The sequence below is a fragment of the Pelophylax lessonae genome, assembly GCF_965119305.1.
Source record: "Pelophylax lessonae genome assembly, chromosome: 1".
In the NCBI taxonomy this organism is placed as follows: domain Eukaryota; kingdom Metazoa; phylum Chordata; class Amphibia; order Anura; family Ranidae; genus Pelophylax; species Pelophylax lessonae.
Window position 1 is genome coordinate 515,744,361 of NC_138768.1, and position 14,279 is coordinate 515,758,639.

At 43.3% G+C, this 14,279-nt stretch overlaps 1 protein-coding gene across 2 annotated transcripts in view; it reads right to left on the reverse strand.

Moving 5' to 3' along the window:
- The window catches only part of LOC309547466 (phospholipid-transporting ATPase IK-like), a 269,016-nt gene that overhangs the window by 22,860 nt on the left and 231,877 nt on the right, over positions 1-14,279 (reverse strand). For both annotated transcript variants that reach the window (XM_082247329.1, XM_082247328.1), the window contains exon 24: positions 6,670-6,753. In XM_082247329.1, the coding sequence (XP_082103455.1) occupies positions 6,670-6,753 (84 nt within the window). The remainder of the gene's footprint in view (positions 1-6,669; positions 6,754-14,279) is intronic.

Below are 14,279 nucleotides of genomic sequence, written 5' to 3' on the forward strand. Positions count from 1 at the left end.
CCTAAACCTGGAACTGGCTATAGCATTACATTCATCTAAATCTTGAACCCATTGCATTACACACCCTGGACCCCTGCAGCCTGCACTATGTATCCTAAACCCGTCACTGGCTGATGCACTCCCCAACCCCTGTGCTCTGCTTTACACACTCCTGCACTATATACACAATACTGTACATTATATACTTCTCACCAAAGTCTTCATTGTCTCAACAGTTGCTGGTTGCTATGCAGTCGCTGACTATTTTATTGAATTTATTCTTTAGGTAGGCTCAGACAAAACAATCAAAGCATATTTTATAGGTACAAGGAAGTCTGGGTTTTGTTTAAACATATCCCTTAAGCCCCTCCCACAATTTACCACAAGCTAGCATGCCGCAGGTCTTTTCACTACTCCAGTGTCCCTCATTCTGAAGTTCAAAAGTTGGGAGGTATGATTAAGCGGTGACAGCAGGCTCTTTTCCTCACTCTTTCCCCCCCCCCTCTTTTCTCCTGTCAGCAGTGAAAGCCAAGAGAGAGCCGCTCTCATCTGATTGCCGCCCAGCTTACTGCCCGGTCTGTTTCCCTTCCCGCTGGCCACCGCGGAGGGCCAATCAGAAGAGACTAGGGGGCATCATGGGACATGTAGTCCCGGAAGATTGGTGGCCCCATTTGTTGTCCACAGGGAGCAGACCACAGCCCCCATCATGCACTCTGCTAGGGGGAGAGATTGAGGACTGGGGACCTGGGAAAAAGCTGAGTGAGTGCTACACCATAGAGAGAGCCACACTGCCCAGCACCACCAGAGAGAGAAAGACTGTGTCACTGCCAGGGTACAGACGGGCTACACTACTGAACAAAGTCAGCCTGGTTAACCCAGAGGGAGCGAATGTATAACCGGAGGGATCACTGCTGCAATTTTGCTGGGTCTGGCAGGATGGCCTGTCAGCCATTATCCGTTACTGCTCCCAGGGACTGAGCCATTAGGAAGTGCCTAACCTGCTATCCTGTAGGCCTTATTGACCGTCGCAACCTGCTTCAAAAAACTCCAACACTGAGCTGCTGCCCGGCCCAAATATAGGGGGGGGGGGGGTGACACTATGTTTTACCGCACCAGGTGACACCAACCCTAGTGACGCCACTGATGACAGGTGCAGGTTGCATTTTCTTTCCTGAAGAATATCCCACATATTAAAAGCTACATATTATTCTCCTCTCCAATTAAATCATAAAGGGGCCTCTGAACTCTTGTTTCTGGGCACAGAACTCTTTACTAGTGATGATGGCCTCAGGAGTATATTAGACTGAATAATTGCGCACAGCTCTATCTAATCTGAGGAGAAGCACGCTTGTTAGGAACCCATACATAGAAAAAAATAAGATGAATAATAAATCTGCAGGCATTTTTTAGGCAAATAAAAAATTCACAATTCGCAAGATTTGTAAAGCACCTCGTTCATTATTACTTGCTAATGACAGATCCCCATCCCTATTTCAGATTCTTATAATTCCCGTTCCTCAGCAATGGTTTCAAGGCAGTCTTTCTACACTACAATAAAAAAAATGTAGCTGCAAAATTTCAGCTCATTGCACTAAAAAGGGCATACATAATTAAACATCCCAGCATGTCTGGATTCTAGATTTGCTGTTTCTATATAGCTAAACATGTCATTGGTAGCTACTAGCTACATTTAGAAGTTTTATGCTAAAAAAAAAATAAAATCATCTAATAGTGAGAAAATAACTTTAGCAGTGAGCAAGAAAAAAAAGACAATAAAACAAATATGGTATTTGATGAAGTTAAGCTGTCAATGTGCACATACAAAAGCAGCCACAGAAATGACAATACACAGAAGCTATATGATAACACATCATAGGTAGCTTTTTCTTACAGATGGCTCAACTTAATTTATTTGCCATTTATATCATTGTGGGGGAATGTCAAATTGTTGATAGTTACTGGTTATTTGGCAGGTTTGCAGCAAGCAGCCAGTCTTTGAAATTCACCTTTCTAAATAACCGGCAGAATAGTGTTACATGGAATATAAGTTATTGTGAGATACTGTAGATCCAAGGTAACACTGACCTAATAAATCCTTTACAATAGCTGAAACTAGAAAATCTATCCTTACACAAACAAATGTCAATCTATTCTTAATGTCCCCTTCTAAATGTTTTAACATGTGACACAGTTGCCTGTCTCTGCCACCAGGAGCTCCATACGTTCTAAACATCTATTCTGAAATATGCAATGCTGCATTTTGGTAACAATACTGACCTATGTCATCTTACACACATGGCTATATTAAGAAAAATTGTATAATAACTGTTTAACCTGCTGAGATATTTATAATTCTGCTCAACCAGTCCTCCAGTCAAGACAACCTGGTCGCGCAGCATCACCATGCTGGTAACCTCACTGTTCTCCATTGCACTTAAAACAGTTGGGTCCCTACCTTTCCTGGTATGAAACAGATGCCTGCTACAGAAATGCCCATGAGGCACTAACTGCTGTAGTGTAGTGCACTTTTATACAGAAGGGAGGAACCCGGCCCTTAAGACCAAAGGCCTGAAAAATAATCTGTAAAATCCAGTGGGAACTGCTAGAGCGAACAGTAAGATATACCCTGCGGGGGCCCTCAGGAATGAAAAAGAGGGAGTCAGATTGTCTAGTTGAAGCTGTAGCAGAAAGATAGGCATTGTTTTACTAAAACTGGAGAGTGAAAAATCTGTTGCAGCTGTGCATGGTAGCCAATCAGCTTCTAATTTTAGCTTGTTAAATTAAGCTTTGAGTCTGGGTTCACATTGCTGCGGTGCAAGACACCGTATGTAATTCACACAGAAATCGCAGCACATTCCAGTGCGAATTACACACAGTGTCTTTGGGTTGCGATTTGAACCATTGATTTATGTGGCTCAAATCATACCGCATTCACACCAAACTTGTTCAGGACCTTTTTTGCCCACACCAGAATCGTTTTGCATGGGTGTTCTCACCCATGTGATCCGATTCTGCAAATTGCGCTGAGTTTTGCAAACCGATTGCGGGGTATTGTTAACATTTGCGATTTAGATGCGGTGCTGAATCCGCTCCAAATACACTGTGAATTTGCATTGCATCTAGTGTGGACCCAGGCTGACACATACTGTATAATCTGGAAGCTGATTGGTTTCTTTGCAGAGCTGCACCAGATTTTGCACTCTCCAGTTTTAGTAAATCAACCCCACAGAGTCTAACAGCATGTACAACATCCTTAGGATGGCAATACAAGTTTCATCTGTGTGACCAAGTCTCTTGAATCAAGAAAGAGCCCTCGCCAGCTTGACAGGTTGGCATCCAATATTATGACCCTCCAGCAGAGGGAAATGAAAGACTTTCCTGGCTCCAGAGCTAAGATTGTGACCCATCACACCAGAGCAAGACAGATCTGAAGATGCAGATTAATGTGCTGGTCTAAAGACTGAGCCTTCTTGTACCATATATCCAGAATTTGGAGTTGAAACAGACTGGAAGGAAACTGGGTGTAAGGGACTCCCTGGGAAGAGGATTTGTCTGCATCTTGGAGAATTTTGGTGTCCAGGGCTTGTGGCAAAACTGAGATCCAGGATTTGCCTTGGATAGTTGTGGGTAATAAAAGTAACTCTTGCTGGGAAAGGCATTTTACTGGGGCAAAAAGATGCTTCTATTCCTCGTGAGTCGTGACTTCCTTGATAAACTTGTCCAGGGCTGTCTCAAACAGGCAGTTCCTCTTGAAAGGCATACCTAACAGATGTCTATTGCATGTATTTTCTATGGCCCAATGACCCAAAGCAAAGGGTGTGCACAGTGTGCACAGCAACAAGACTCATCATAGAGATTTGGCAGATTACCTTCAACAGGATATTAACACAGGACCACAGGCATGAGTTCCAGCTGTTGCAAGACAGACGGATCTAAAAGGGAAAAACCCAGATCCCCAGCCATATCTGTTGCTCATACACCCACAATAGCAGTCTGTACGGCAGGACCTGTCATAAAGAAGGTCTTTGAAGCCTCTAGTTTTTTCATCAATCTGATTCATTAATGCTGGTATATCCCCCACTGGGACAGATAAGGTCTTGTTAAGACAACTAATGGCAGAACTCACAGCTCACTTTTTAGACACTCTTCCAGCACAGGGTATTGTGCAAACTGCTTGGGGGGGGGGGGGGGGGTGAAAACATTATCTAGGTTAGGCCAGCCCTCATATAAAAATGTATTTGACTTGGAGCTTTTAAGAGAACCCAGAATAGTAACTAGAATAGTAACTCTAGGTACAACTAAATCAGGTTGTTCAGTGTCTAGACATATGTGGACTGTGTTAGTGAAAATGGCAATGATGTATTTTAGATTTGGGCTCATACCAGTAAACAGACCATTCAGATACCAAGTTAGTAAGATAGGGTACCTTCCTCTGCACCCCAAGAAACAAATTGAGAAAAAGATTTTGGAGAAAATGGTGAGGAAGCCTGTTTGTGGTCCCTGTATTCTGAGTCAGCACAGCAATCATAGTTAAAATTTTCCACATAAACTCAGCCATAGCAGCATTCAATTCATCCCTGGACAAAACAGAAATAGGAAATGCCCCAGAAAGGGTTTAGGGAAGACAGACGGCTGCAATTTAGGTAAAGGACTGGGATCCAAACTGTCAGTGTAAGATTCCTTAAGGGGTACTATGCAAGCCTCCCCTGTACTGTGAGTGGATCGAAAGCTGTGCAGGACCACAGTACCATTGCCTTTGCATCTGTGATGTGCCATACTAGGCCTAGATAGTGTGAAGCATGTGAAGCAGGAAAGGTTAGTGCCAAGTGATTCAGCAACCCTAAGGATCATGGCAAGTGCGATCGCAGAACTGGTAGAAGGCATGGAGTTGGCTAGGAAGTGGGCAGAATGGAAACACATAAAGAGGGTGTGCACACATTTGTATAGCAACCAGGCAAGGAGTCAGAAAAAAAGGTGCCAAATTGAAAACGGTGCTGTGTTACACCTGTGGCTTGACTGTGATCTAAGTGTTGCAGTACTGTACTGTGCATACCCCTAAGAGAGGGTTGGTGCAGTCTCCACCACATAGGATAATAGGTATTCATAACTTTACCCTTCTGGTAGGAAAACTCCTGCAAGAGTCTTCATGGACAAGTGACCTTTAAAGTGTCAACGAGGACAGCCCTGGACCTGTAAAGCACTCAGCAACATTGCACCAATGGTACCGAAGGGGTGGTAACCTAATGAAGTGTCCAGTGCACTAAAGCACTTACCAGACAGTCCAACTTATTTACCACGGGGCCTGGATACAGCCTCCAAGGCTGGGGTGGTCACCTAATGAAGTGTCCAGTGCACAAAAACACTTTCCAGACAGTCCCACTTATTCACCACGGGGCCTGGATACAGCCTCCAAGGCTGGGGTGGTCACCTAAAGAAGTGTCCAGTGCACTAAAGCAGTGGTCCTCAACTCCGGTCCTCAGGGCCCACTAACAGGCCAGATTTTAAGTATTACCTTGGGGAGATGCAGACTAGAGTACTGCAATCACTGAGCAGCAAATTATATCAACTGGGATGTATTTCAGTTATCTTGCAAACCTGGCCTGTTAGTGGGCCCTGAGGACCAGGGTTGAGGACCACTGCACTAAAGCACTTACCAGACAGTCCCACTTATTTACCACGGGACCTGGATACAGCCTCCAAGGCTGGGGTGGTCACCTAAAGAAGTGTCCAGTGCACTAAGCACTTACCAGACAGTCCCACCTATTTACCACGGGACCTGGATACAGCCTCCAAGGTGATGCTGAAGATGAACCAATCCGCAAAGCTGCAAAGTCTTTGTAGTCTCTGCAGCAAACGAGGCAGCTTGCTAGAGCAAAAAGTATCTTGATAAAGGTAAAAATTAATTTTGTTTTTGTCAGAGCAATGAGAAGACGTCCCTCACCTAAGCACATGAGCAAAAATGGAAGGCATGCTGGGAGTAGGTGTTATGTAGGGCTGTCCTAATAGCTTTGCTTTGGCCAGTGTGCGATCTCCTGTGCAATATATCCCTACATTCCTGAATGCTCCCTGTGTCCAGTAAAGTATGATAAATAAATATTTTTTATAGTGATTTTATCACACACCTTGTCCAGTATCCCCCATGTAAAGCGCCAGGATAAAAAATACAGAATAAAGTGTTGAAAATTAGAAACCAGACATCACTCACAGCTTTTGCTTTCTCTGAGCAGATGATAGACATTCCTCTCCTAAAGACCCTAACAACCAACTGAAAGCTGCATTGAACCCTAAGACTGCTATTGCATTTAACACTACCCTTTCCCCAGATTGGCAATGCTGCTATTCAAAGGTGTCTCTGTTGCTCCTCCATCCTGAATGGAGACAACCCAAGACAGGAAGTGTGTTACTAGCAGGATCACCAAAAAATCTTAAAAAAATAGAAAATGAATGCAGTCGCCACATCTAATAATTGATAAGCTGCAATATATTACATTTATGTTTTTGGATGAAATATGGTTTTAAAGCATGCTGAGGGTGGGAGGTGTTATGCAATACTGTCCTAGCCCCTTTGCTTTGCCATTTTCCTATCTCCTGAAGGTGGCAGGATGACAGAATAACCTTATGTTCCTGAATACTTCCTGTGTCCGGTAATGTATGAGAAAGAAATAATTTTATAATCATTCTACAACTTACCTTGTCCAACATCCCCATGTAAAGTGCTGGGTAGAAAGTGTAGGTTAAAGTGTTGAAAATTAGGAACCAGATATCACTCACAGCCTATTAAAATAAGAGTAACATGCACAGTAAATAAAGCATATCAATATACACTGAAAATGTACACTTGGCAAATGAGAATGGAGCTGTATATAGTTAATTTTTATGTTTGCTCACGTTCTCTCTTTACAGTCTAATTTTCTCTTCTGTTTATGCTTCTCTATATTTTCAGAACCTTAATAATCACTAGACATTATGCCTAAATAAAGAAAAACTTACAACTCACAGGGATATCCAACCCTGAAATTATTTTGATAATAACATTGCCATGGCAGATCTGTATGACTTGTGTGTTTTATATTTTTACCTAGACATTTTTATAGTTTTTAAATGTTCTCTACATAGTATCAAGTTCATATATGGTATGTTGATTTTCAGCATAAGGAAACCCTGGCTCCAGGAAGTTCTCAATGTGGGGGTTTGGCGCTGAGAAACAAGTTACCTTACCCTTAGAATATTTCTTACACAAAGCACTTCCTATGCCAATCCTTTTTTTTTTTTTTTATTCTTTTCAAAAGGTAGAGGGTTTAACAAAACAGAGCCTCTGTGCATTCCCCGGCTCAAACATAACATCAAGATAGAGCACATGTCCTAAGACTACTATAACTAAGAAAAGAAAAAAACAAAATGCAACTGCTTAGTTCCACTAAGAGACAGGAGTGAATGTGACTATCACTGCATATAAGCTCTCTCACTCCACCACTTCCCAATTTAAAAAAAATAGTATATGAATATGATTATAGTACATTCTTTGACTCATTAAAGTATGTAAGAAAGGATTGCCTTAAAGAACCATTGGGGCTTAGGAATATGTGAGTATGAGAAACCACACAGTAATAACATTTCCTAAGTTTCATTAGTATAAAGAGATTTTGGTCAGATGTCCCACATTATACCAAACTTGGTTGGGCAACCTCGTGAGGAGTACGGTAGGTGGCTTTGTATAATGGGATGGCATTATTTATCAGAGATTTCCAAAAGTTTAAAGATGGTGCCTCATTCAACTTCCATTTAATCACTATAGCTTTCCCTGCATAGAATAGGAGTAGACCTATAAGTGTCTTGGTTGCTTGGAGAAAAGCCATTGAGTCCACTAGGCCAAGCAAACATATTTTAATGGACAATGAGATGTGGATAGTGGTTAAGAAGGAGATAAAATCTGTAACCTCTACCCAGAACCCTCTCACCTTGGGACACGACCAAAACATATGATTGAAGTCAGCTTTGGTTTCAGTACATCTCCAACAGTGGGGGGTATGCCCCAGGATATATTTTGTTTAAGCGATGTGGTGTCAAGTAGGCTCTATGAACTATTTTAAATTGAACTAGACATTTTCTGAAGGGGTATTCCCATTTATCTTCCCAGGTCTCTGTATCCAAAGGAGGAATTTCCACTCGCCATTTGGAGTATAAAATGTTCCAAACCAAAATAGACCTAGGGTAACAGTGATTTATTTATATTAGATAATGGTTTATCTAGGGGGTCATCTCAGTGGAGTTTCTAAGTTACCTTGATAAAGAGTTGGTCCCTGACTACCAAATTGAGAAGAAAAGAGTGTCTGAGCTGTAGGTAACGGAAGAGATGAGAATTAGGGAAAGTGTATTTATTTTTTAAGTCATAGGTACATAGTTACATAGTTGGTGAGGTTGAATAAAGACAAAAGTCCATCCAGTTCAACCTGTGTAGATGTGTGTGGCTGTAATCATCTTGCATACCCCTGAATGTTCTGATCCTTGAGATGTACGTCTAAGAGTCTTTTGAAAGCCACCATACTACCTGCAGAAACCACCTCTTGTGGTAGAGAATTCCACAATCTTGTAGCCCTAACAGTAAAGAACCCCCCACGTTGCCTGAGGTTAAAACGCTTCTCCTCTAATCGCATTGTATGCCCCCGAGTTCTCATGCAATCCCTTCGACTGAACAGCTTTTTTTCTAAGCCTAGATCCCCATTTAGATATTTAAAAATTGCTATCATGTCCCCCCTCAGGCGTCTCTTCTCCAGGGAGAATAAATCAAGCGATTGCAGACGCTCCTCATAATCAAGGTCCTCCAATCCCCTAATTAGTTTAGTTGCCCTTCTCTGGACTCTCTCCAGCTCCAACACATCCCTTCTGAGGACTGGTGACCAGAACTGGACCGAATACTCCAGATGAGGTCGGACCAGAGTTTTATAAAGTGGAAGGATTATAGTCTTATCTCTGGAATACATCCCTTTCTTTATGCATGCTAATATTCTGCTAGCCTTGGCAGCTGCCGCTTGACATTGCATGCTGTTGCCTAGTGTATCATCAACCAAGACTCCCAGATCCTTCTCCATTTTTGATTCTCCCAAGGGTTCCCCTCCTAACGTGTATTGTGCTTTTATGTTTCTAGTCCCCAAGTGTAAAACCTTACATTTCTCCACGTTAAACCTCATTTGCCATGTCTTTGCCCACTCCGTTATTTTGTCCAGGTCATTCTGTAGGATATCTGCTTCATGCTGTGCTGTTATTGTCCTGCCTAATTTTGTGTCATCTGCAAAAACTGATATTGAACTACTGATCCCGTCCTCAATGCTGTTTATGAATAAATTGAACAAGGTTGGTCCTAGGACTGAGCCTTGGGGGACCCCGCTTACTACCTCAGACCAGTCTGAGTACGCGCTGTTTATTACCACCCTTTGGACACGCCCTTTTAGCCAGTTCCGTATCCAAGAGCAAACCCTGCTGTCGATACCTGCAGACCTTATTTTATAAATTAAGCGCTTGTGGGGAACTGTATCAAACGCCTTAGCAAAATCTAGGTACACCACATCCACTGGTCTGCTCCTATCTAGCTCACAGCTCACCTCCTCGTAGAATGTTAAGAGATTGGTTTGACAAGAACGCCCATTTGTAAACCCGTGCTGGTTACTACTGATGATGCTGTTGTCCTTAGCAAACTCTACGATATAGTCCCTTATCATCCCCTCCAGAAGTTTACATACTACTGATGTCAGACTGACAGGCCTATAATTTCCCGGTATATGCCTCTGACCCTTTTTGAATATCGGAATCACGTTAGCTTTCCTCCACTCCCCTGGTACATCTCCTGTCCTAATACTGTCCGCAAAGATCAGGAACAGTGGTCTGGATATAACCTTACTGAGTTCCTTGAGTACTCTCGGATGTACGCCATCCGGGCCTGGAGATTTGTTTGTGTTGAGTTTATCCAGCCTTTCCCTGATTTCACCCTCTGTTAGCCATAGTGGCAAGTCCTGTGTATTACTACTAACTATACAGTCATGGTCAGTGTACCCCTCCGATTCCTGTGTAAAGACTGATGAGAAAAAAGCATTCAGTACGGTTGCTTTTTCAGTGTCCTCTGTAACCATCCTCCCATCATTGTTAATTATGTGTGCAATATGCTCTGCCCTAGTTTTTTTGCTGTTGATATACTTAAAGAATTTCTTTGGGTTTTTTTTGCTATCCTCCGCTATTTGTCTCTCAAAGTCTATTTTAGCCATCTTGATTTTGTGTTTACACTTCCTATTTGCCTCCTTGTATTGGTCGAAAGCCAATACTGTGCCCTCTGATTTATATTTCCTGAAGGCCAATTTTTTTCCCCTAATAAGTTTTTTAACGCTCCGGTTTAGCCAGCCAGGTTTGGCTTATTCCCTTCTAAATTTATTTCCCGTAGGAATGCACTGCAAGATGCCTTTGCTTAATATGTTCCTAAAGCATTCCCATTTTTCCTCTGTGGTCAGGGATCCCAGGGTTCGGTCCCAGTTTACCCTTTCCATCAACAAGTACAATTTTGGAAAGTTTGCCCTTCTGAAGTTAAGGGTTCTTATGTTCCCCACTTGCCTTGCTATATTGTTATTTACGCTAAATGTGATCATCCTGTGATCGCTAGAGCCCAGGTTGTCCTGGACTCCTACCTCCGAGATTAGGTCTGGGTCATTAGTGATCAATAGATCCAGGATTGTGTTTTCTCTGGTAGGGGAATCCACCAACTGTGACATGTAATTATCCTGTAAGGTTTCCGTGAATTGACGGCCCTTATGTGAGTGTGTAGTCCCCTCTCCCCAGTCAATGTCGGGATAATTGAAGTCCCCCAATATGATGACTGATCCTAGCTTTGCCACTTTACCCAAAAGTGCTAAAAATTCCAGCTCTACCTCCTCCCCTTGTTTAGGTGGCCTATAGCAAACCCCCACAATTACTTTTCCCTTTTCTCCTTCCCTATGGAGTTCTACCCACACGGATTCTAACTCCATACTCATCCCTTCCGTAATGTCACTCCTCTCTATCACCCTTACATTATTCTTGACGTAGAGACATACCCCTCCCCCTCTTTTTCCTACCCTGTCCTTCCGGTACACTGAATACCCTTGGATATTTGCCAGCCAGTCATGTGAGGGGTCGAACCAAGTCTCCGTTATTCCCACTAGGTCTATGTCCTCCTCATGTACTAACATTTCCAACTCATCCATTTTATTAGCTAGGCTCCTGGCATTAGCATATACCCCTCTTAGTTTTACGGAAGTTAAACGTGATTGGTTATGTTTATTCCTGTTTGGTCTGCGGTTCTCCCGCACAGACCTACCAATAGACGTTGTGGACCTACTGTCGCTGCTGACCCTACAACTGCCTTCAGTCCTTTGTTCCCTCCTAACTGACTCTACTTCTGAGCCCTCCCCCCCGTCTCCTAGTTTAAAAGCTCCTCCAACTTGGTGGCCATCTTTCTCCCCAAAAGAGCTGTACCGCCCCCATTAAGATGCAGCCCATCCTTACTAAAGAGCCGGTAGCCGACTGAGAAGTCAGCCCAGTCATCAAAGGTCCTTAAAGTATAACCTACACAAATATGATCCAATGATTTAATTCCCCTCCCAGCCCACACCACAGGGTCAGGATGGAGTAGAATTCAGCAAGGGGCAGATTAAACCAGATGGGGGTATTTGGGGACCATCTATTGGGATCATCAGGGACATGGCACACCAACAATTGCCAGGCTCTGACTAATGCTTTCATGGAGAGTGTTAAGGAAAAAGGAGCTTGAGTACCTCTATACCAGGAATATGCAAACTGTGGCCCTCCAGCTGTTGCAAAACTACAAGTCCCATCATTCCTCTGCCTCTGGGTGTCATGCTTGTGGCTGTCAGTCTTGCCATTCCTCATGGGACTTGTAGTTCTGCAACATCTGGAGGGCCACAGTTTGCATACCCCTGCTCTATACAATAGATTTCTCAATGCCTCATATGACCCTATATGGGGTGCCTCTAGAACTACTGAGGCGTTGGAGTCGTCAGAGACTATCCAATTATGTGGGTGCACGACAAGTGCTGCATGAAAATACTTCTGAAATCTGGGCACGCTAGACTGCCCTGCATCCACGGCCTTTGAAGAATTGTTTTGTTGAATTTGGGAGTGCAAGACTTCCACAAAAAGGGAGTAATTATGGATTCAAATTGCTTAAAAAAGGCTTCTATAGGAGGAGCAGAATAACAGGTTCTTCCCAGGTTTTGGAATTAAAACTATATGAGATTGGTACATTGAGGGGGGTAAAGAGGCATTATCAAAACAGGCTGCATAAAGGTCTCGAAGTCTGGGGGGCAATTGTTTAGCGTATATTTTGTACCAGTCTCCGGGATTGCCATCTGGGCCCGGGGTTTTGGCAATGGGGAAGGAGGATATCGCCTTTTCAATTTCAAGTACAGAGATCGGGGTCTCTAGAGGAATGGTCTCTTTGGGCCCCAGAGTGGGAAGAGAAAGGCACTGAAGCTCGACAAGTATATCCAATTTAGTAGAAGCTAGGGGTTGGCTGTATAGGTTAGCGAAAAATGTACTAAATTCTTTTAGTATGGTCTGTGGTTCAGAGTTTGTTCTCTTGTAGCCAATTGAAGCTCCGATACTACAGTCTGGAAATGGGGTTCTGCCACCAAAATAGTCAGAAGTCTGACATTTTTATCACCAGATTCAAAAATTCTGCCCGCCTGAGTTCTGATAGCATTTTGGGTGAAATTGATATAATGGAGTTTGATATCCCTTCTGGCCTGAGCCAAAGCGAGGTAGGCCTCTGAAATGGGATTAGCAACAAAGGCAAGGCGGCTTCAGTTTCAAACTTCTCCAAGTGTACTGTCTGGGTGGCATAGGCATTCCTTGTGGCCTTAATCGCTGAGATGTATTCCCCCCGTACTTTTTTTTATTTTATTTTATTTTTATTTCATTTTATTCCCCCCCGTACTGTTGACTTAAATGCATCCCACACCACTATTTGGGGGGCAGTGTTGGTATTAATGGACCAGTATGAGTCAATTTGGGGAGAAATTAGCTCATGAATTTTCTAATTTTGCACTCAGCTAAGGGCTAACCTCCATGTACCCAGATCTCTCTTTTCACTAATTCGAAAACATAATTCCAGAGGCGAATGGTTGGACAAACCTGCTGGAAGATAGGAAGCTTCAGATATCTTTAGTAATACTGGGGAACTACCAAATGCCAGATCAATGTGAGAGCTCAATCTGTGTGAGGCCAATAGGTGGGAAAAAGATTTGGTGTTGGCATGTTTCCATCTCCAAGGTTTTGTAAGAGCAGAAGTTTGTGTCCATTGCTGCAGATCCTGGTCAGCATATCTTTGCAGGTTGGAGGTATCTAGAATTGGACCAGGAAAAGAATTGAAGTCCCCTTCAAACACAATATGTGTACTCTGGTAAGGAGCCAATTTCTCATAAATTGTGTACAATGATGAGTGGTCCACAGGTAGAGGCAGGTATACAGTACATTAATAAAGGTCCATAGGACATTATGCATGTCCAAAAGTAGTATAACGCAACACCCTCCGGGATCTGTAATGACTCTTTCAACTTTACACGGAAGGGACTTATTGATTAGGATTGCTACACCCCACGCATAGGAGGAGTATGTAGCATGAAATGCCTGTTTGACCCAGGATCTGCACAGAGCCAAAACCTTATCTTCCATGAGGTGTGTTTCTTGAAGAAACAGGATGTGTGGTTTATGAGAATTTAAGTATTTAAATAATAGTGATTATTTAAATGTATTATTTAGGCCCCATATGTTCCAGGAGGTCAGTTTAAGTTGCAACATACCCATAATGACTAGGTGTAAACAATAATGATGGAGACCAATGCCTAATGTCCACCCTCACAACCAGTATCCATTGGTCCCGAGGGAGCACAGAGGCAGTTGGAGAGTTTTGCAAAATTAAGTCATGGTATACCAAATAAGTAGGAAATAACCAGATATTGCAGAATGTCCGAGCAGGTAAACTGTCACAAACTAAAACATACATAAGAGGGGGCCGTGGCCAAGACCGGCATGTGAGAGGACGCATCTCTCATAGCTCCTGCTGCTGATCCGCTCACTGATCCTCCCCCAGCCTGCAAACTGGCCTTATTCTGGACCACACTGCCGGACCTAGCCCTGGACAATACGGTGGAAACCCCGCTGGCAATCTGAACCCGAGGGATGATACAGAAAGGGCTAGGTGAAGTGCAGAGCACCAGAGGCCAAGATAGCGCTGGCGCGGCCTTGCTGAAGGGGACCCT